Source organism: Balaenoptera ricei, chromosome 15 (genome assembly GCF_028023285.1).
Source record: "Balaenoptera ricei isolate mBalRic1 chromosome 15, mBalRic1.hap2, whole genome shotgun sequence".
NCBI classification, from domain to species: domain Eukaryota; kingdom Metazoa; phylum Chordata; class Mammalia; order Artiodactyla; family Balaenopteridae; genus Balaenoptera; species Balaenoptera ricei.
In genome coordinates this window covers 65,272,630-65,294,218 of record NC_082653.1, presented here as the reverse complement: position 1 = coordinate 65,294,218, position 21,589 = coordinate 65,272,630, and the positions used below count along the sequence as shown (strand labels likewise).

Sequence of the window (21,589 nt, the reverse complement as noted above, 5' to 3'; positions counted from 1 at the left end):
TGTAAAATGCCAGTAATTTAGAGCTAGGACTTTCCCCCTCCCCTTAAATCTAGGAGGTAGACTATGTTAATGTAAGGGTCATTTAAAGAAGTGACAGATTTTTTCATTATTTGGGTTGTATTAGAAATATTCCTCCTATGGGGAAGAGCTAGCATTATAAATTTTCCAAACACTGGGGAAGGAAATTCACTGTATTATGAACCCGAAGGGTTTATTGCACTTTTCCTGCTTTTTTTTTATGCCTGGGTAAGAGTATCACCATCTCTTATTTACAAAAGGGCAAATGGACTCCAACTGAGAGAAGCTTTATAGGTTCAAGAGTTAGTTGTACAACATGAACCATTCAGTCTCTTGCTTTCCATGGGAATTTGGGCTTACTAGGCAAGCTGTTTGTTGCGCTAATGCAAAAGTGTCATACAATTAGCTCGACTTTTGAAGATGATAAACTTAAGGAATTGAATGTTGTTCTGAAATGCAGACTTGCAGAATGTTTTTATGTCTTTCGAAGCAGGCTTTTTTTTTTTTTGACCAAGTTTCAGCTCCTGTTTGAAGTTCCTGTGTCAATTATTTTTTGGTTTAAATTTTCCTTATATTTCCACCTGTGATGTCAATGGCAACATCACACTTCACTTGTTAATTTACTTTACCCTTATTATGTAGAGTAAATTGAGTTGAACTGAATCTTCCTTGTTCTAGTAACATTGTATAAATAGAGTGGCTTCTCTGTACAAAAGGTTGTAATGCCTCCTGATGGTTATAATTTTGTGATTGTATTTAAGATTAAAAGTTGAATAAATCACACCAGCTTCCTGAAAGTGTTCATAATGCAACTTTTGGAAAACAAAAATACATGGCCTACTTTGTGCATATTTGCATTAACGTGGCAAAGATTGTATGAAATACCTGTTTTTCAAAAAATAAAGTCTTAAAAGACGTAGCATTTAAGCTCTGAATTTGTTGAAGTAGGTTCCAGAAAACTTAATTTTGGAATATGGGGAGCTTTTTTTTTAAGCTAATTACTAATACCTACAAAAGTTTAAAAACTTGATTCTAAAAAATGTATTTTATACTCAGTGTTCTAATAGTATTTTTGAATAAGCAGTAGAAATTTTACTTCAGTGGGAAAGTTCTTAGTATTAAGGCACAATTTATTAAGCTTAATTTTGTATTTCTTTAAAAAGTCCTGTAGAATATTATTGACATGTATATTCCCTGGTGTATGAAAGCTCTGAAGGAAAACAATGTCCAGCGTGTTTTAATATCTGGAAATCAGATTGCATTTGTTGCTGCTAGATTATGTTAGGATTTATGTTAACTGTTCAGTCACCTGATATATTTCAAAAGTTCACATCCTGCCTTTGTAATACCAAAAAAAAAAAAAAAAGCTCCAAAGGAAGCTACACTAAGCGTGGGTGTTTTGTTTTGTTTTGTTTTAAATAATTAGGGCAATTGGAAGCTTAGTTAAGGAACTTATAGAAGTGCTCCTAGGCTGTTAAGTTGCAAATCATTCTGGGCAAATGTTCCTTGAGTAACAAATACTCTATGGAGAACCCATGCTACTTGGAAGCCGTTTCTTCAGGTTTTTTTCACCTACCTCAATTTCACAAGCTGGTGTTGAAAAGTCTTTCTTCTGAAGTTGTACATAGGGAACTTGGGCGAAAACCAGGCACATTCTGTAGCAAAAACTGATTCCCGAAGTACACGTGGCGGTTTTTAAAGTCTAATAACCCCACACCCTGTCCTTTGGAAGAGGGCGTTGCTGAGCCTGTGTCGAGATCTCGCGCTCAGCGCTCTCCGTACATTCACTCACTGTGGCTGCCGACTGGGACCTTTTGATTTCCTTTGGAACAGGTAGCGGAGGGCCTGCTCCTCAGAGTTCATAACTTTCAAATCTCCCAAAATGGGCTGTCCAACTGGCTGCATTTTACCTACATAACCTGTTTTTCCCCAACATTCCCAGAAGTGGCAGTTTATTGAAGAGTCCCCTTTCCTTGCAAAGGCTTTTTTTTTTTACCCCCCTGAATTGTTTATACCTGATCAGATGCTTTTATTTCTTTTCAAAGTTCCATGGCAAATTTCACACCTTTTTATGAATTTCACAGTGCTCCGGTCCCCCTGGTTTTCTTAGGGGCAGCATGTGGTCTGTAGCTGTGTTGGCTCACATTTCTTTATGTCCTCCCTGAAATCTTATGAACCTGGTAGTAATTTAAGGAATGCTTTTAAAATAAACTCGATGGCATAATATAGATGACTATAAAAGGGTAAAAGGGGCTTCCCTGGTGGCGCAGTGGTTGAGAATCTGCCTGCTAATGCAGGGGACACGGGTTCGAGCCCTGGTCTGGGAGGATCCCACATGCCGCGGAGCAACTGGGCCCGTGAGCCACAACTACTGAGCCTGCGCGTCTGGAGCCTGTGCTCCGCAACAAGAGAGGCCGCGACAGTGAGAGGCCCGCGCACCGCGATGAAGAGTGGCCCCCACTCGCCGCAACTGGAGAAAGCCCTCGCACAGAAACGAAGACCCAACACAGCCAAAAATAAATAATAAATAAATAAATTAATTTTAAAAAAAAAAAGGGTAAAAGGCTGGAAGTTAAAAGCTACGGTAAGTTTCCTGAAAGAGACATCTAACCAGGTTAACATTTGGCATTATTTTGTTTGTATTGAGTAATGAAAATGTTAACGCATTTTGAAATCCTGGAGAGAAATATGTGGAATTGTCTCACATAGTTCATCTAATTCTTAAATTGCAATAAATTCCACTCGTATGAGAGGGTTTACATCTTTCCTTAGCATGACCTTAGTAAGAAAGGATCTGTCAAAACCAGTCCCTTTTTGGAGGGGGAACTCGTAGTTTAAGTGAAGTGCCCCACAAAGAATTTCTCCAAAAAACCCATGAAAATAAGCCAATTTTATAAGTCGGTGCATTTTTCACAAGTTCTTAAACTATGCCCAGATTTCCACACCCTCTCCGCCGCCCCCGCCCCTCCATCAAACTAAGGCCTTACTCCTAATGGGTAGGGAAGGAAAAATTGCAGAAAAGCTACATAAATGGCCCCTTTCACTTGTACTCAAAACCTCCTGAGATGGGCACGAGTCCGCGAGTCACATATCTGGGTCTAAGCTGCTCAGCGGCCTGGCCAGTGCTGCCAGAGCAGGTATTAGAAGAAAGGCGGGCTGACTAGGGGCACAGCCAGGGTCAGGGCCACCGTCTGGATCGGGAAGAAGATCCCAGCCAGCCTCCTTAATCACAATGCGGTTAGCGTCACATGCCCATCTCTGCCCTCCGCCTGATATTGGGTGGCATATTTCCTTGAGGACTAAATTCCAGAGAGGCTCCTTAGCTGCTTTGAGGTCCCCCGGAAGAGTCCGAGAGCCACCATAGCGGCCCGCCCTGGGGATACTGAGGCCATAGCAGGCCCCGGCCAGGGGCGGTTGAACCGATTCCGAAAAGCCTGGGCGGGGCGTAGCACATCTCCTGGGTGCTGATTGGTCATTCTGTGTCCCCGCCCCCTCGGCCCCGGCGTGGTCTCACTCTCCTTTGATCTGGGTTTCAAGACAAGCGCTGAGCAGCGGTTGGTCCGGCCCGCTTAAGCGTGATCTCGATTTGCCCAATGAGGAGCGAACTTCGCGGGGTCTGTCGGGAAAGGCAGCTGGCCTATATAAGCGGCCTGCTGGGCGTGCCCTGCGTTGGGGTTGTTGTGAGTGCCTCTGAGGAAGGTAGGGTGTTGGGGGCGTCTTGCGCTCGCTGAGGGGGCACCTCGGGAACAATGGCGGAAGGAGATAATCGCAGCACCAACCTGCTGGTGAGTCCCAGCTCCTCGTCGCGAGGGAACCGAGCGGTGCCTCCGGACTTCGGTGCGCTGCGGCCTCGTTCCTATCACCCGTCGCGGGCCCGGCCCTCCTCTCCGTTCCCAGGTGCAGGCGACGACGCCTGCCCTTTGGGCTTCCTGGGTAACCTCTGCTTGGCGGTCACTAGTCGGGTCGACTCCTACCATCCCCTGGGGAAGGTGCACGACGGGGCGAGGAGGGCGCGTGATCATTCACCGCGAATAGGGGTTGAGGAGGAAGCGGGAGAAGGGGGGCTGTGACCAGCCTGGGGTGCAGTCCTTGGCAGAGGGCCGCGAGGGGCTCGTCGAGCCGTATCTGGGTTTCCCCGTCTTTGATCTTAACCAGGATGTCCGTTCGCCCTTTTCCCCTAATACTTGGGCAGGGGTGGAGGGTCAAAAGGCTGCTGCCGAGAATTTCTTTTAGAGTTGGCACAGCTTTAAAACGGCAGGGAGGCTACGAGCTCGCAGCTGGGAACTGGAGGTAGGATCCAGCTGGAGGGACAGTGGGAGGTTCTGGCGTTTGTCTGGAACGTGTAAGTCTGGGCGGGGGTGGGGGGTGTCCCAGGACAATTTTAGAGTAAGCAGGGGTCGGAGGGAACTGCAGTAAGGTTGTATCACAGGCAGACAGTTTTAACCTCAGCACGAAAACCCCCCTCAGAATCTAGGTAAGAACGAGAGAAATCCGTCCATCTTCTCAGTTGCCTTTCCCCAGGAAAAGGCATGCCACTCACCACTAGAACAACAGTGAATAGAGAAACCAAATAATTTAATTTTGACTTTTGATTTTCCAAGAGCTCAGGTGCTAACGAATTAAGTGACTTTGCAGGGCAGTTTTGATTGTGCGTGATTTTCATTTTGCATTGGTTTTTAGATATGCATGACCTCTGCCCCCTTACATGCACACACACACCCCCCTTTTCTATGGTTAGCCTAGTGAGCCCCAGCCAGGTTCGTTTTAAGAGTTGATCGTTGCCCAAGTTCACACAGCTATTGAAACAACAGATCCTGGCCTGGAGCTCGGCTGCTCTTTCCACAGAGCAGTGTGACTTAATTTAAGGAGAACAAAGGCCTTTGGCCTTGGATTTGCTGGATTCGGATCTGTAAACCTCTGTGTATCTCAGTTTCCGCATTTGTAAAATGAGGATAGTAATGACACCTTCATTTCAGCTTGTTGGGAGGAATAATTAAAGTATAAGCATATAATACATTTAGCAGAGTTTCTGCCACATGGTATTATTTAACTATATTAAGCATGGTATATAAAAGTCAGAAACATTGAGGTCACCTAAGTGTCAGTGTGGCACAGATAACATCTTTATCAAGATTAAGCTGCCCTGTCTCCTGTCATTTGCATATTTCCCTGTGATAACAGTTGTAAGGACACATGGGTTTCCTGTTCCAAGTTTTTTTTTCTCTACCAAAATCAGCTTAAGGGCTTTTTGCCACATTAGCTCATCTGAGAAATCTACTTGCAGCTGATGGTCAAATTTGCAGAGAAATTTGAAGTCTAACCAAAATGTCCTGATGAGTGTAAGAAGCATTTTATTGAGATATATTGGGCTTAATATGCCTTTTATAATTTTGTAAAAGCACAGTAGTTTTCCTTAATCATGCAGATGATGCCAACATCTAAATGATTCCATTGCACAAAGAGCTATTTTGAAAATTGGATGCTGTTCAGGAAGAGGCTTTCCTAATGGATTCAGAAGTAGGGGGTTAAATCAATGAAATGACAAAACAACAGACCAATTGTAACTACCTGAAATGAGAAACTTTAAGTGATCCAATTTTATACTCAGGGCGCTGCCACTTAGTAGTGCATGGTTTTGGGAAAGTCCATTCTGAGCTCGCTTTCTTTAATTGTAAAATGGCTCTGATTATCCCTATCTTAAGGGGTCTATAAGGATTATGTTACATAATGCATGTAAAAGAGTAGCCCAGTGCTTGGACTTGGAAAGTGACCATTAAATGATAATTTTTTTCCCCATTGATTTCTGTCTTTGGTTTCAAAATTGCGTTTTTCTAAGAAACTAGTTTGTTTAAGATAGTGATATGTAACAGCTGTTTTACATACCTGGTGCCTTAGAAGAATTTAACTCTCTAGGAGCCACAGAAATGTTGAGATTAGTAGAATGATCGCTTTAAATGTTACTCATATGTAGGCTGCAGAGACTGCAAGTCTGGAAGAGCAGCTGCAAGGATGGGGAGAAGTGATGCTGATGGCAGATAAAGTCCTCCGATGGGAAAGAGCCTGGTTTCCACCTGCCATCGTGGGTGTGGTTTCTTTGGTGTTTCTGTAAGTGAGCTATTAAATTTCTGTAGATTGTGCTTGTTGCTCATAAGGGCTCAGGTTCCATTTATGGAAGTGCCTGAATCTGTAAAGAATGCCTTTGCTTAGAGCCGTTTGCCTAGTTCTCAGTATTTGTAGTACTTTGTAAACTCAGTAACCAAGGCAGTTGAATAAATCTGTGGCTCACACTTTTTGGCCTTAGGACCCTTTACACTCCTAAAAAATGTTCAGGACTCCAAAGAGCCTTTGCTTCCTCATGTTTACATGAACCGTTACAGCTATGATGTCATGAAGCTTCCGGAAAACTACTTGTGAGAAAATTAGAATAAAAAAGGAGAATAACATCTTTGAGAACCAGAGGACTAGGAGAATAAACATCTTCAGCTAGGACTAATAAGGACTGTGTTTTTCTAACCTTTATTAATTTTTTTTTTTAAACAGGACTATCTACTATCTAGATCCATCCGTTCTGTCAGGTGTTTCCTGTTTTGTTATGTTTTTGTGCTTGGCTGACTACCTTGTTCCCATTCTAGCGCCTAGAATTTTTGGCTCCAATAAATGGTAGGTGGCATAATGATGTGGCAGTCTAATTTCTGAGAAGTTACTGCACCTGGTAGCTGTGACTAGTGTGTTGTAATTAAGCACAGAGAATTGTCTTAACCATCAGATAGCTAGGGGTTAGATTTATCGTTTGATGTAAAGAATTTCTTAGCTGATTCAGATATAAATCACAAACTTCCAGTACTTATATCTCCATAGTTCTTTTACACTCTAGCGTTTATTTTGACTTTTTTTTCTTCCTAGACCTTTTTATTGAAGTGAGGCTTTTTAAGGTAATGTTTTATCAAGGATTGCAGACCTCATAATGGGCTTTCCATAAAAGTAGTACGTCTACTTTTACATTTTTTCCATTGATATTTAAAATAATATAATATTAATTTCACCAATTACTTTTGAATGAATATGAAAACAGTAACGTAGATTTTCTTTGCCTGTTCATTTAGCAACTATTTATTGAATGTCTACTTTTCTATTAGGCAGACTCTTCTGGGTGCTGTGAAATATTTTGACTTTTAAGATTCATCTTGGGACTTCCCTGGTGGTCCAGTGGTTAAGACTTCGCCTTCCAATGCAGGGGGTGCAGGATCGATCCCTGGTCGGGAGCTAATGCCTCCCGGGCAAAAAACCAAAACATAAAACAGAAGCAAGATTGTGACAAATTCAATAAAGACTTTAAAAAAAAAAGAAAAAGATTGATCTTGTGTTTCACGTTGAGACCTTGAGGTAGTGCAGTGGAGGTTAGCAAAAGTGCTTTAGAATACGTTCAAGCTGTATATATAAGTGGGTTGTTGATTGCATTTATACGACTCTATGAATGGGTTACTTATGAGCTCCCAAGATAAGTGGCTGTGGATCCTGTTAAAGTATTTTTTAACTTCCTTCTGGAATGTTGCATTTCTCTTTTGATCCAAATAGTGAGCAAAACTAAATATAGGAATGGATTTTTTTCTCCTAGCTGCTATTCTCCCTTGGTTGTTTATTTTAATTTGATTGGTAGTCTACTTGTGCCTGTAGTTTTTCGTTCTCCTGATAATAGCAAATTATAAAATAATTCTATAAAAATAAGGATTTTAAATGTAGGATTTGCTTAAGTTATGGGATAATTAAGCATTTTTGTATTGAAATAAAGATGTTCTGGCATAGCACAGTGGTTAGTGTTAGGAAATGTGTTTTGAATTGTTTTTCATTGTGCTGCAGTTTGGGGGGCAAGTTTGTAACTATGCAATGTAACAATTTAACAGAATCAACCTCAGACCCTGACTTTATTAGCCAGATAACATTCTAATCTGCTAATTCATAACTCCTGGAGAAAAACTTTCAGAAGTAAGCTCTTGAAGTTTCGTGGTAATCAGTATGTGGCTCAGTCTTATTTACAGAGCGATTTTGTTTTTTGACCTTTATGAGGAAGGAAGAACACTGTTGCCTAGCCACAGTCCAGCCTTGACTATGGGCAGCATACGAGGTCTGATAATTTATAAGAAGTTCCAGGGCTCAGTAGAAGCCCTTCTACTGTATCTGTCACTGCAGATTTATAGGGACAAGGGCTAGAGGAGAGAAAGCAACACATCTCCAGCATAGGGCTTACTTTTTATAGCAGCCATTATGTCTGTATAGCAAAGACAGTACAAAGGCAAAATTTCTTTAAAAAATCAGAACCCAAAGTACATTATAAACTACAAAGGGCTTTTTGGTGGATCTTTTTGTATTCTTACTGCTGTTTTGTTCGTGATTATATTTTCCCTCAATGGGACCAAATTTATAAGGAATTTGGATTTGAGCTCTTTGTGGCTGCCTAGGCATCAAATGTGTGAAGCCCAGTGGAGGGTATTGTGCTTTGAATGCTAGTAGTTATTACCTTACTGACAAGTGCTTAAATATAACTGTTTGGTTGAAACTTCACATCTTCCTCAAAATAGTGGGACTCTGATGGGTCACCACCCAGGATTCATTGGGATCTGCAAAATAATATAGGAATAGAGAAATTAATTCATACTGATTTCTGCATGGCTCATAGTAGTCATGAGGCTTTTGTTACTATCATTGACCAAATTTGGCTTTAGAACCATAGATAGCCATTACTTTGTACACACACATGTGTCTTTATGTTAAAACTTATTCCTGTGCCATGAAAGGAGTCTTTCTTGCCATGCTGAGCAGCTTGTGTGTGGGATACAGTTCTCCGACCAGGTTTTGAACCCAGGCCCTCTGCAGTGAGAGCACAGAGTCCTAACCACTGGACCACCAGGGAATTCCCAAAAGGAGTCTTAATGGTTTAAGAACTTTTTCTATAAGATAATGGTGAATCATTGTTGTTTTTATTTAGATTTTCTTTAGAAGATAGTTTCTGAAATTTGAGAGGACGGTGTATTTCTGTTTACTGTTAAGATTTGCCTGTAGTAAAGGGGAAGATTCTTTTCCTAGGACCACTGAGCAACAGCAGAGATTCCATGAAATTTGCAGTAATCTAGTAAAAACTCGACGCAGAGCTGTGGGCTGGTGGAAACGCCTCTTTACGCTAAAGGAAGAAAAGCCTAAAATGGTACTTTGTTGGTTTTGACTTATTTAAGTAAAGCAACATTTTAAGATTGAGTCAATTTTTGCTTCATTGTAGTGTAAAGCCTTTTTGCTTTACTTTAGTTGTAGTTTGATGTTTATCATTATCTGTTGGTTTAACTCCTCTGAGTACATTCATAAATATTTATCTGTATTAGACTAAAAGTTAAAATTACATTTTGCATTCAATTTTTTATTCTTGTAGAGGTGAATTTTTTGTTTCTCTTTTATTTACTGAAATAAATGTAAAAGACATATACTTAGGAAGCATTTGTTCTCTTTTCTCTTAGCTTCACTTGAGGTTACTATGTGAAGTTATTAATTGCAAAAGTAGTTAACTTACAAACTACTTAATTTACATACAGAATTATAGTTATTCTAGGAGAGAATGTATCTAAATTGTATAAAGTCGACCTAGGGAGTTTTCTATGGGTTTTATATAATACATAGATACTAAATATTTTTAGAGAAAAGTGGGAATAAAAAGTTATTTTCCAATCTTTGAAACAACCTCCTAAAGTTTCTCTTCTTAGTCTGTTTCTAGGAGTTGATAAATTCTTGTTATTTTCATTATTAGTACTTCATGACCATGATCATTTCTCTTGCTGCGGTTGCTTGGGTGGGACAGCAAGTCCACAACCTCCTTCTCACCTACCTGATAGGTAAGTCTTTGAGGAAAAACTGCAGGCACATCCTGGCCAGTAAAGTCTAACTGGAATTTAGTAAGCAGTATGTTCCTGCTCACTGAGTTCCAGGCAGTGATTAAGGACCTGTGTGAGTATGGAAAGATGACTAAATCCCAGGTCCTTGTTTTCAGTGAGTTTGTGGTCTTATCGGAAGTTAAGACAAAGAACTAATAACCAAGGTAGAAAGTAATGTGCAAGAGGTAAAAATAAGCAGTGTGTCTTATCTGAGGTTGGGAGGTATGAAGCAGAAGCTTCTGGGGATAAATACCAATGGAAATAATGGATTTCATGTTACTTCCTCCCATTAGAGTGTGTAGTAGTCTGAAGAACTACCTTCTATAGTAAATGTTAGAATCTTTGGGAAGTTAATTGCTGCCTTTGTAATTTTATTTTGTTTTGTTTTTGTTTTTAATTTTAAGTGACTTTCTTACTCTTGCTTCCTGGACTAAACCAACATGGAATCATTTCGAAGTACATTGGAATGGCCAAAAGAGAGATAAACAAGCTTCTCAAACAAAAAGAAAAGAAACATGAATAATGCATCTGCTTTACTCAGTGTGATTAATGGCGTATACATTGTCCTTGGGGACAGTGTCTGTTATGCTGTCTGGATACTAAAATGTTACAGATGTAGCTCTTTGCTGTCCCTCATTCTGCCCTTAGTTAGTAGAAATTCCGACTTGCCAAGTAAGGCTTTATGCCCAGTGTCTTCAAGGGTATGTTGTCATCAGCTGGCCTTATATGGACAACTCATTCATCATTACCATTTGTCTTGGTTTTTCTCACCCAGGGTTAATTGAACTCTTACTTTTAAAATAATATAGTGGTGAACTTCATCCTTTAGTACAGTTAACAGTGGCTTGGGAGAACTGTGCAAGTTGATCTTCGCTTTAGCTGGATACAAGATCGTGGTCTGTGACTACAGGAAGCTGGTTCCACTGTCTGCTTCCACACTCTGCTTAAACAACTGCCTGGCTTCGTGAATACAGAAACCAAGGTTACCACTTCTGATGAAGAGACCAGTTAAGATTCATTCCTCATTCTGTTTCGATACTGTGGGAGAAGAATCCTCATGGAATAAAATGAAAGTAATTCCATGGCCTAGTATGTGTTGGCGTCTCCCTAGTGCAGAATTTAGCAATTTGTTGGAAACATTGATCCTTCCTCCCAGATGGGGAATCTGACAGGCTTAGAACTCTTGTTCCCGTGCACTTAAACGTGAAGTTAGTACATCCTTAAGGGCTTTTTAGTAGCAGGCTTACGCAAGATGGTATTTAGGATTTTTAGCATACTTTTAATTTCAGATTTTCAGCTAACTGAAACTAAAGTACATAATAGGTTAAGAGTCATGTCTGTGACCTTCACTCCAAGACCAGCCAATAAAGAACAAAACTCATCCTGTGTTTAGTCAAGATTCATTTCAGTAGAAAATCCTACTAGTTTTTCAAGACCAGAATAAGCCTTTAAAGGTAAGCCTCAAGATTCTCATTTTATGGTAACACTGGCTGCTTTTGGTCCCCATAGATGGAGTAGTTGAAATCTGTAGGAATGAACCTCTGAGGGCTGGAAATGTGACATATTTGGGAACAATTCTTAAACTGATTAACTAGCTGTAATATAGTTTTGTGAATTTATTGCACTGATGCTGTAAAACCTGGACCTTGTGGTATATCTGTTCCTAAATAAGTGTTGTTTTCTCCCCTTCAATATTGCTGTAAACAGTGGCACCCATGTAGCATATGTTTGACTTTTCTTTTTTAATGTTTCGTATACAGACTACCATAATTTACATGTGTTTCCTCATTGTAAATAAGCTTGTCTTCCTAGATTTTTGTGTGTGTGTGTGTGTGTGTTCTACCAATTAACTACTTTTGCGGTTTTAATCCTGTATTATTTCTTCTACTTTGTTTTGTGTAAAAGGGGAAAAATAAAAAAGCTGGAAGCCCTCCTTGTGTCCTTTCTTTATAGCTTAGCCAGTACAATGTTTACATGATCGGATTTATGTACCCAATTAATGAACTACCCTGTGTGATCATTACATGGCTATAAGGTGCTCTTTAAGAACAAAATAAAATAAAAGGTTTAAATTTATTCATTCAGTAAACATCCAGGCACCACCTTAGATGGAAAAGGAGATACAATGAATAAATGATGGCCAGAGGTGATGTGTGAGAGGGCCTGGTTGGAAGAATAGGCAGGGAGCAATGCAGGAGAGTGCCTGCCAAGGCACCTCTGTACCCTAGGGCCTAGCTCAGAATTCGGTACCTGAGATGCCCAGTAAATAATTGGTGGGTGACTTTTGTCTGCACTTAGAATTTTTTAAAAAATAGAGCCCCAGTTGGACATTTTATCATTAGGCCTTACTATCTATATGTGGTGGATCCTGGGAACATTCAATGTCAAATCTCTTGCTCCCCCTCTCCCCAAAATGTATGGATCCTTCCTTGGAGCCTCCTGGGGGCTTGATGATGTCCAGAACAGGGAAGTCTCAACCCAGTCACCATAGGTCTCCTGGTCATTGGATGCTCTGAAATGCTGGTCTTCCACATGCAGCTATGATTACTCCCCAGGCCAACTTGGCTACTCCTGTGCCAGCTCTGGCCACAGCACAGGTCCCCTTCCAACTTGCCTTTGCACCACCTCTGGCAGAGGTCCTATCATTCCAGAATTCACAGGATGACAAGAGGCAATTTATACATGGCCCTCCCGCCCATTTCCACCCTTCTGCCCTTATCGCAGTTCCAACCCAACCATTCTGAGATTTCTGTCCATCTTTATGTGCCCTCCTAGCTCTTAATATCTATAGGCCACACACCCTTCCTAATGTTTCAGGATCCCAAAACCCCATAAGTAATTCAGTAGCTTAGACAAGTTGTAAGTGACCACTTTTTTGTTTTGATTTTTTAACCTACAGCAAAATTTGAAGACTGAGTCAAGATTGAATTTAGTTTGCTCCCTCATTTGTGAAGTGGAGATAATAGTACAGATCTCACAGGGGCATTATGTAATTGCATGTGTTGTTTTGAGGATTCAGTTAATCTACAGGAGGCACTTAGTGGCAGTTAGGAATTAGTAGTTGTTAGTACCCTTCACGACACAGGTCAAATGGCACTTCCTCTGAAAGCTTTAGCAACTTTCCAGGCCACCTCTCCGTTCTCACAGCACTTCATATTGGCATCCTATATGGCACACTGCCCAGTATTGTGCTGTTATTTAGAGATCTGTCTCTGCTAGGATCTGTACCTCTTAAGGGCAAGAACTGATATTTTTGTCCTCTCAGCTGGTACAACACCTGGCAGGCACATGGTAGGCACTCATTAGATATTTCCTGAATGAAGGGATGAATGAATGAATGAAGTGTATAAAGAGATAGTGGCTGGTACTAATTTTCTATTTATGGTAAGGCTCTTGAAGGAAAGTGGATTTATTCACTTAACTTCCCACTGTTGCTAAGGCCCTCAGTTAAGGTGAGCACCACATTTTTAGTCAACAGAATGTGTTGTTAAGGGTACGGGGAACCAGTTCTTAAAGGAAATGTTCATTAGAAAAGCAAATGTCCTTTTGTAAATGTAAGTTACAACCAGAGATTTCTATATCCCGGAGATGTTCAAACTGGGAGCTTGGCTCTCCTCAATGTTCACCTGGGATTTGAGAAGCATTGGGGGCGGCGGAGGTGGGCTGTGATGCTAATCACAGACGCTGACTGAGCACGCACGCTGCCGGATTTTATGTGTCTCTTTTATCTGGATTATTTCATTTACCCTCATAGCAACTTCAACTGATTGGTGTATCATCCCCATTTTGCAAATGGGGGAACTGATTTGCCCATTCATTTATTCATCAAATACGTATCAACCGCCCACTGTGTACCAGATGACTTTTCTAGAAGCTGTGGGTACAGCGGTGAACAAACCAACCAAATCCCTGCTTACTTAATGGAGACAGACGATAAATACACTTCCAATATTTCAGGTGGTAAGTGCTATGGAGAAAAATTAAGCAGGGCAATGGGGTTGGGGGAATGGGGAGAAGGTTGTATGAGTGTGTGATCGAATAGAGACCTGAGGAAAGGGAGCGGGGAGCAAGTCTCGGGATAAACTGGGGGGAGGAATACTCAAGTTAAAGGGAAAGGCAAATGCAAAGGCCTTGAGGCAGAGTATGCTTGGGGTATCTGAAGAAAAGCAAGCCAGGGGCGGAAGTTGGGGGGATGATGTTCCTAGGCAAGGAAACAGGTGTGCACGTCAGGGAGGACTTTGTAAGTTTTGGTAAGGAATTTGGATTTTACTGAGGGTGCTAAGAACCCTTGGAGAGTGCAAGGTCTGACTTGAGTTTTGAAACGATCATTCTGGCGGCCAAGTGGGAAACACAAGGAAGGGTAAGAAGGGAGGGTAAGGGTGACAGCTGCGAGGAAAGAAGTCTATGGCAGAAGTTTCAGATGTTGGGTATCTAGCCTGAGGTTACTCAGCTCTGGAGAGGGCGGAGCCAGAATTCACCCTCTCCCAGGCCGCCAGACCCCGGGCTTCAAGCCGTACCTACTGAGCATTTACTTACTACGTACCAGACATTTTGCGAGCCCTTTGTCACCATTATCTCATCTGATCCTTGCAATAACCTTTAAGAGGCTGAGCGTTTATTTTGAAACATTTGTGGCTTTCTTCCAAACTGTGTATCTCAGGACTCGAAAGCAGTCTGGAACTCCAGTAAATAATTTCTAATATTTAGGGAGAGTCAAAAAGGAAGCACCGATTAAAAAATATATTTTTGACTGTATGAAAAAGTAATCTACACATGTTTCAAAAAACAAAACTAAATTGTATTGGGAGAAAAGCAAGTCTTCCATCCCAGTTCCTAACGCCCTTCGCAGAGGTATTTACCGATTTCTTGTGGGTCCTTCTAGAGATACTGTAAATACGCAAGTATCAAAATTCATTCTAAATGGTGAACAGTTACTGCAATAAAAATTTGCAAATATCTAGGCACTTGTCAGTTTTTGACTTTTACGGATTAGATGCTAGAAGGGAGTCGAACCTATGCTAACACCGCATCTCCACCAGCTAGCTCCCCAGGGCCTCGCCTGGGTGTTCGACTCCATCGACTCTCTACTGCCCACCCCTGAGGAGGCTCCGCCCCTCACCCGCCTCCTTCCACTAGGCAATCCATTTTTTAATTTTTTTTTGTTTTTGGCGGTCCTTTGAAAGTCTCGCGATAGCCCGACCGCTTCCCATAATTCCGTGCACTCGCCCCTCCCAACTTCTTTCCGCCATCTTTCCGTGCCGGTGAGTATCTCTCTTTGAACGATCTAGTATCATCCGTCGGCTATCGGTGCCATCCGGTGGTCTAGGACTCGGCTTCGGTGCCCTGCGAGGATGCCGGAGACCTCCTGGGCCGGGGATACTATCCTTGCGGTGTTCTGGGCAGGCGGAGGCGGAGTCCTGCCCGGCCGCCCCATGCTCTACAGTCTGGGGAGCCCGGCCTCTGGGGCGCAGGCCGCAGCCCTGGCGGGACCCGGAGCTTTCGACCGTCAGGGAGCAGTCCCGACTCTTTCGGCGGCGCTAGGACCTCCCATTAGTGGTCGAGGCAGCTCCTTGGCTCCGAGAAGCATCGGGGAGCCGTAGCCTTGGTGGGCCGTGCAGCTTCCCATTACTTAGGCCGCGCCGGGAGCTTGGGAGACAGAGGACCCTCAGGAGGGAAAACTGGATCCTGCCTGGGGTGGCGGTTTGCTGGGAACGAACTTGGGTCGTCTGGGCTCCAGGGTTTCCCCTCAGACACTTTGTTGAGCTTGCGGAAGCAGGTTGGATCCCTACTGTTGTCGTTTGAGGCATGCCTCTATCCTTAGCTTTCAAAACGATTAAAGTTCGTGCCCATTGTGATAGAGTCCATTCTGGTGCATGTAAAATGTTTCTGCTTACCGGTGTGCTACGATTGCTGTTGGGCATAATTTTAGATGGCACGAGGACGGACGTTTCATTTTAATAGGTATTAGGTGAGAGTTGAGTAGTATCTTTTGGGTGTTAGAACAAGGCTGACACTGAGTCAGTTGGTTTGAAGGACAATGTTAATAAATAGTACAGATGCTGCTGGATTCCAGAAGTTTGGAAAATATTGCTGGTGATTATCAGCTCCCGTTCTGAATAACTGACCTACCATGGCTGGTATTTTCATTTGATTAGTAGTCGACATATTCCTCTAGGTATCCTGGGGAACTAGCCTGCTTAGAAATGGGGAAACTTCCTCATGATAGAGGCAGAAAGGAAAGGGTGTGTTCGCAGTGGAATGATTGGGTGCCTTTTAATGATAATGCCAATAAAACCCCTGTTTTGTTTTCCCTGAACAGCCATAATGGTGCGCATGAATGTCCTGGCTGATGCTCTCAAGAGTATCAACAATGCCGAAAAGAGAGGCAAACGCCAGGTTCTTATTAGGCCGTGCTCCAAAGTCATCGTCAGGTTTCTCACTGTGATGATGAAGCATGGTAAGTGTCTTGCTGTTTATTATGTTTTGAAGTAAACGTGTTACAGAATGGGTCCTGTAGAAGTGAACTGTTGGAGTGATGTGGGAAGATGGGGGAACAAGGTGGCAGTCATACATGGGAACTAATGCAATTGATTGGGGCTAACGGGTAGTGGACAGGGTAGTTCTGGACAAATGATGCTGTTCAAGAAATACTGAGTAGCGTAGAACTGTTGAAAGGAGGAGGAAGTTTGGCAGCTAAAATGGCCTTTCTTTGTGTAACATTGCAGCTGCAACATGTCACTGAAAGGGCCCTGAACCTAAGAGCTCCTTGGGATGGAAAGGAGGATTGTTTTGTCTTGGGCACGAGGTAGCCTTTGGGAGTGGGAAGCCGTGAAAAGGCAAGGAGGAAATAATCGCCTTTTTAAAATTTCAGGGTGGATTGTTTTGGGTGTTGCCCCCTAAATTTTAAAAATTATTTTTAATACAGTCACTTGTGTTCTATAGGTTACATTGGCGAATTTGAAATCATCGATGATCACAGGGCTGGGAAAATTGTTGTGAACCTCACAGGCAGGCTAAATAAGGTAAGAATTGATTATCTTCCACGTTTAAGAACCTTCAGAATGGTCTGACAAGGTGGTCCATGTTATAATTGCTCTTGTAGAATCAGATAATGTGCTTGCTTTAGGTTAAAAAGATTAGGGATTGATTAAAATCGTTAATTTTTATATATGACCTTTTACTTCGTTTGTTCTCCAGGTAGAATTGTGAGTTAACCTAGTGTTTGTGGAGTAGAAGGTATCTGAAGGGAGATGCTGGAGGGTTGGGTGAAAATGAACAACTGATGATACTGGTGTTTGAATCTTGGGTGGCTCAAGGCCACTAGTCCTGACAGTGTAAATAACTTTTGGTCCTTCGTCTCGCTTGGTGATTGTTGGGTATTTTGAACAGAGAGTATGGGATTCTCTAACTATTAATATTTCTGTTTTTGCTGACATAGGCTGAATGTATGTCTTTGAGGTCTCTTCTCCCTGTAGGCATAATCTACTGAATCTATTTGATTCTTTTGACTTGTGGTTTAACTGATTCCATGTATTTTGGGGACAGGTATCTGTCTGTAAGCAAGTTGGGGGTCTCTAAGCTGCTACCGTGCTTTCTGTGTTCAGGTTTGTAGCTTTCATATTTGCAAGGGGTCCAGCGGAGTGGGGCACACGGGCCAAGAAAGTGAGTGGTTAGTGACAGGGGCCAGATTTGTTGATAAGGTTATTTCCTGGACCAACAATTCCTATTTTACAAAGGTGGTTCCTTATATAGTGAATTTGCTTCTTGTGTGGATACTTAGTGTCAGATGAAAACTACTGGATTTGAAGCCTTTGAAGAATTTTTGAAGGGAATTTTGGGCCTATGTCTTGTTTTGTTCTATTGTAGCCATTAGACTCCAATCCCACGGAAAGATTTGGATTCACTTCTTTTTCACTCTGACTCTCACAATGTTCTTGAAGTAGAAGAGGACGTGTCTTTTTTCCCCCTATTTTTAGGAGTTAGGAAGCTGAGAGCTGAGTCCTGCTCAAGGTCTCAATAAACTGTGGAAGAGCTGGTTCCAGTATATAGTTTAAAGCTGTCCTGCAGCAGCTTTCGTTGGTGTTAAAAAAGCAAAACCAAAAAAACTTAGTTGGAGAAGTGCCCTGTACCACATTTCTCTTGAACTACACATAATAGCTTGAGAAATAAGTTTGAACAGAGTATTTCCCAAATGGAACTCATTTGTGGCATCCTTGTTCTGTGGTTTACTAGTTTAGAAAATCCTGGCTAACAGGTAGTTGAAATCTAGGCCCTGCCACACTTAACTGTTTGAATTAGTTTTTGGTTTCTCTCAGTTGCAGTTTTCTTACTTTATAAGACATTCTTGCCTCAGTTTCCTTCATGCAAGAGATGGATGTACCTTATTGTGGAAATGTAATGCAGCTGGGAAGTAAGGTAGTGTTTAAAGATTATAGATTAAGAAAATTCTTGCCTTGATTGTATCCTTTTAAGATTCATCTGCTTTGGGAGCGGATGTGCTGGAGTTCTGCTAGCTGAATGGAAGGGATTTTTGCTGCTGGAATAAAGCAAGCCTGGGTGTGGTAGTGTAGAGGCCTTAGAAAGGTCTTTCAGTGTAGCTTGCTTGGGTTTTCCCTATTCCTATCCCTGTATTGCTTCCATCCAGTGTGGGATTGCCCTTGACAGTCAAGTGACATTTGTAGCTGATAAGGTGATGTTATAAAAAGGAGAACCTGAGTGGGCTTCCTGCCGTGGGGCAGTTGGGCATGACGGGTCCATTTTCAGTTTCTGTGGGTTCAGATCTGTCTAGGGAAGTGTACCAGCTCCAAAGACTTCACTAAGTTCTAATCTCATAGCCTCTTTTAGTTTACAGTTAAGCATCTTGGAATCTTGAATGATTCTTATGTGGATGTGCACACACAACTTTCTGTCTGCTCTCTTAGCCCTCTGAAGGTACTAATCCTGAGTGTTCTCACATGATCATTTCTTGTGTGTAAACAGCAGGAGGCTTCCTGCTTTGATTTTTTTTTTTTTAAAGTGCGCTAGTGATTTGTAGAATTGGTGGTATGAGCAGGGGGCGGGGTCACATTTAGCTCTAATTAACTAAAGAGCCTTTTAGTCCCCTCATTTTCCACCCAGTTGGATCTAGTCATAGACCTTGTGTGAACCCACGGATAGATTCATGTAGCCTGTTGGTGGATATTTGAAATTTTATTGTTTTATGGTTTAGGTATGATTGATCGTAGTGCCTTGGCTCTTAGCTCTCACTGTGGAGGATAGTTGTTGCTGTGTCATCTCTCCCCACCCAACGCTGGCTGTCGTAGCATGCAGGTGGGATAACTCTTTACCTCTTTCTGCCTTCTATATATTTTGCTAGATTAGTAGGGCTTGACTATAATTTATTTGTCGAAGACTTGAGTTCCTTAAAATCTGGTCATTTGTGCTGAGACAGCTCTGCGGGCCATAGGAATGCCCACTGGTGTTGTCTTGTGTTCTGCCTCTTCTGTTGACTTTTTCAATAGTTTGCTTTTTCTTCCTAAGTAGGCATAGTCTTAATTAAGTGTGTTTTTCAAATGGCATTTATATCAAAGATTGTACAAAATAGTTACCCATTAAATGTTGAGTTGGTTGGTTTATATGACTATTCAGTTATAAATGCATTTTAGTGTTACTCTTTCTGTTATTGGTGAAGTGTGAACAGCGTTTTCTCTTATGTTTTTACAGTGTGGAGTGATCAGCCCCAGGTTTGACGTGCAACTCAAAGATCTAGAAAAATGGCAGAATAACCTGCTCCCGTCCCGTCAGTTTGGGTGAGTCGATTTTCCGTATTTAAAAGTTAATGCTGTGGATCCCTGTGATGCAGTTTGACTTGAGCTTTTTTTTTTTTAACTTAATAGCAGTAGCAGTTGTCTCCGTTTCCATCCTTGACTCAAGGATTAGCTCCTGTGTTGCCATACGTCATGTGTTAGGCTCTAGTTTCTGAGAGGCGTGGGAGAGCTGAGGCTGGCTGAGAGACAGCAGAATTGTGTGCCCTGTAATGTCTGCTCTTTTGGCTCAGTGCATATAGTTCATATATGTTCACTGTGAATCCCCTCCTATGGCCAGAATGACTTCTCAACCATTGGCCTCTGGGGAAACTCGATTTGAAAATCTTCCTCCTCGGTAAGAGACTGAGTTCACATCCTGGTTTTTCTGCTTTAAATCTGTGAGGCCTTGGGCAAGTCATAGCCTTGATTTCTTCATCTTAAAAATGGTAGTAGTTCTCTTGCAAGTTATAGTATCACCTGATTTAGTTCTGGTAAAGCACTTTAAGATCTGACACAGTAAGTGCTTATCTGTTTGTGGTTAAGAACTTAAACCCACAGTCATGTTCGGTGATGCTGAATTTACTCCCACTTTGTGGTTGCCGTATAACAGGTATAGTGTTATGAGCTAGTCATTTCTGATTGTAGTTATGATACTAATTTTCATGCCTCCCAGTTGGCATACCTTCTGTGTCTTACGTTGATCCCCATAGTAACCCATGAGGTAGCCAGGCCAGGTGGGGCGCCCTTTGTCCAAATAACTCTGTGTACAGTAGCTTGCCTGTGATCGTACACACAGTAAGTGGCAGAAACAATTCAGTCAGTACTTTAATGCTTTAGACTGCACGTCTCCTTGAGAGCAGAAAGTGACATTTTGAAGTTAAAGGAGTTCCAGTCTTTGCTTTTAGGTAACATTGCTTCTCGTTGTTAGCTGAGGCCAGGGCTGTATGTGTATAGCTGATATCTCTGGGTTTGGGTCTTTGGTTCTAGGAACCGTGCCTGTGTACTGCCAGCCTGTGGAGGCAGCATTAGTCTGTGTGTCCATTATGGGAAGGCATCTTAAGCATTGATAAATGTTGGAGTTTTTCTGTACCAGAAAGTAGCTCTGTGTTGAACATTCTTAGGAAAAACTTACCAGCTTTTTTTTTTTTTTTTTAAACTTTCCATAGTTTCATTGTACTGACAACCTCAGCTGGCATCATGGACCATGAAGAAGCAAGACGAAAACACACAGGAGGGAAAATCCTTGGATTCTTTTTCTAGGGATGTAATACATAACGTGCAAATAAAATGCCTCAGAGGACTCTGGTGCTTCCCTCAGTCGTTTTGAACTTTGTACAGCAGAGTAGCAAGAGCGTCTGCGGGAGTGTACAGCCTTTGTGTTAATTGGTGAATGCTGTTTCCTTGACGTAGAAGAAAGTTTTGACTTGGGATAACTTTGGCCATCACCCTTGTGGCTCACCAGAGGAGGGTGTGTCTGGCCCTGGATGGTTGACTGTGGGTTGGGGTCCAGGTGGTGAAGCTGTCCCTTTCTGGAGTCTTACATTAGCCCTGGAAGGAGTGGTGCCTTTCCTATTTTTAGCTTGACAGAATACACATTTCAAGCCCTAAAAATATGGTATGGTTGTAGTTGATGATGTAAGTGCTCATAAGGAAACTGATAACTAGAGCCCCACAGCTCACTAAGACTCATCTCAAAGTAAATTTGGATGGCATTTCAGGGACATTTTAGCAATATGTGGTTATAAAATGTCATTTTTCCAAAAAATGGAACATCTTTTAGAAACTAGTTGTACTGTAAACCTGTCACCAAGTATATTCTGGAATTGGGGAGAATTAGTTTACTGGACCACTTGACCTGGGAAATGCTTGTAA

General features: G+C 42.0%; 2 protein-coding genes across 3 annotated transcripts; both read left to right on the top strand.

Moving 5' to 3' along the window:
• The first annotated feature begins 3,660 nt into the window (after positions 1–3,660).
• On the top strand, positions 3,661–11,863 carry ARL6IP1 (ADP ribosylation factor like GTPase 6 interacting protein 1). 2 transcript variants are annotated; one of them, XM_059897428.1, is made up of 6 exons: positions 3,664–3,803; positions 5,990–6,123; positions 6,559–6,678; positions 9,100–9,217; positions 9,809–9,893; positions 10,337–11,863. In XM_059897428.1, the coding sequence occupies exons 1-6, from the start codon at positions 3,768–3,770 to the stop codon at positions 10,453–10,455; spliced, it is 612 nt and encodes a 203-aa protein (XP_059753411.1). In that variant the 5' UTR covers positions 3,664–3,767; the 3' UTR covers positions 10,456–11,863. The 2 variants fall into 2 exon arrangements, with proteins under 2 accessions (XP_059753412.1, XP_059753411.1); XM_059897429.1 differs by lacking the exon at positions 6,559–6,678 and having other exon boundaries at positions 3,661–3,803.
• A 4,365-nt stretch (positions 11,864–16,228) lies between these two features.
• RPS15A (ribosomal protein S15a) lies at positions 16,229–21,018 on the top strand. Its single transcript, XM_059896728.1, has 4 exons — positions 16,229–16,389; positions 16,875–16,954; positions 19,635–19,720; positions 20,884–21,018. Exons 1-4 carry the CDS (start codon positions 16,257–16,259, stop codon positions 20,975–20,977), a joined length of 393 nt encoding a protein of 130 aa, XP_059752711.1. The 5' UTR covers positions 16,229–16,256; the 3' UTR covers positions 20,978–21,018.
• Positions 21,019–21,589: the final 571 nt, after the last annotated feature.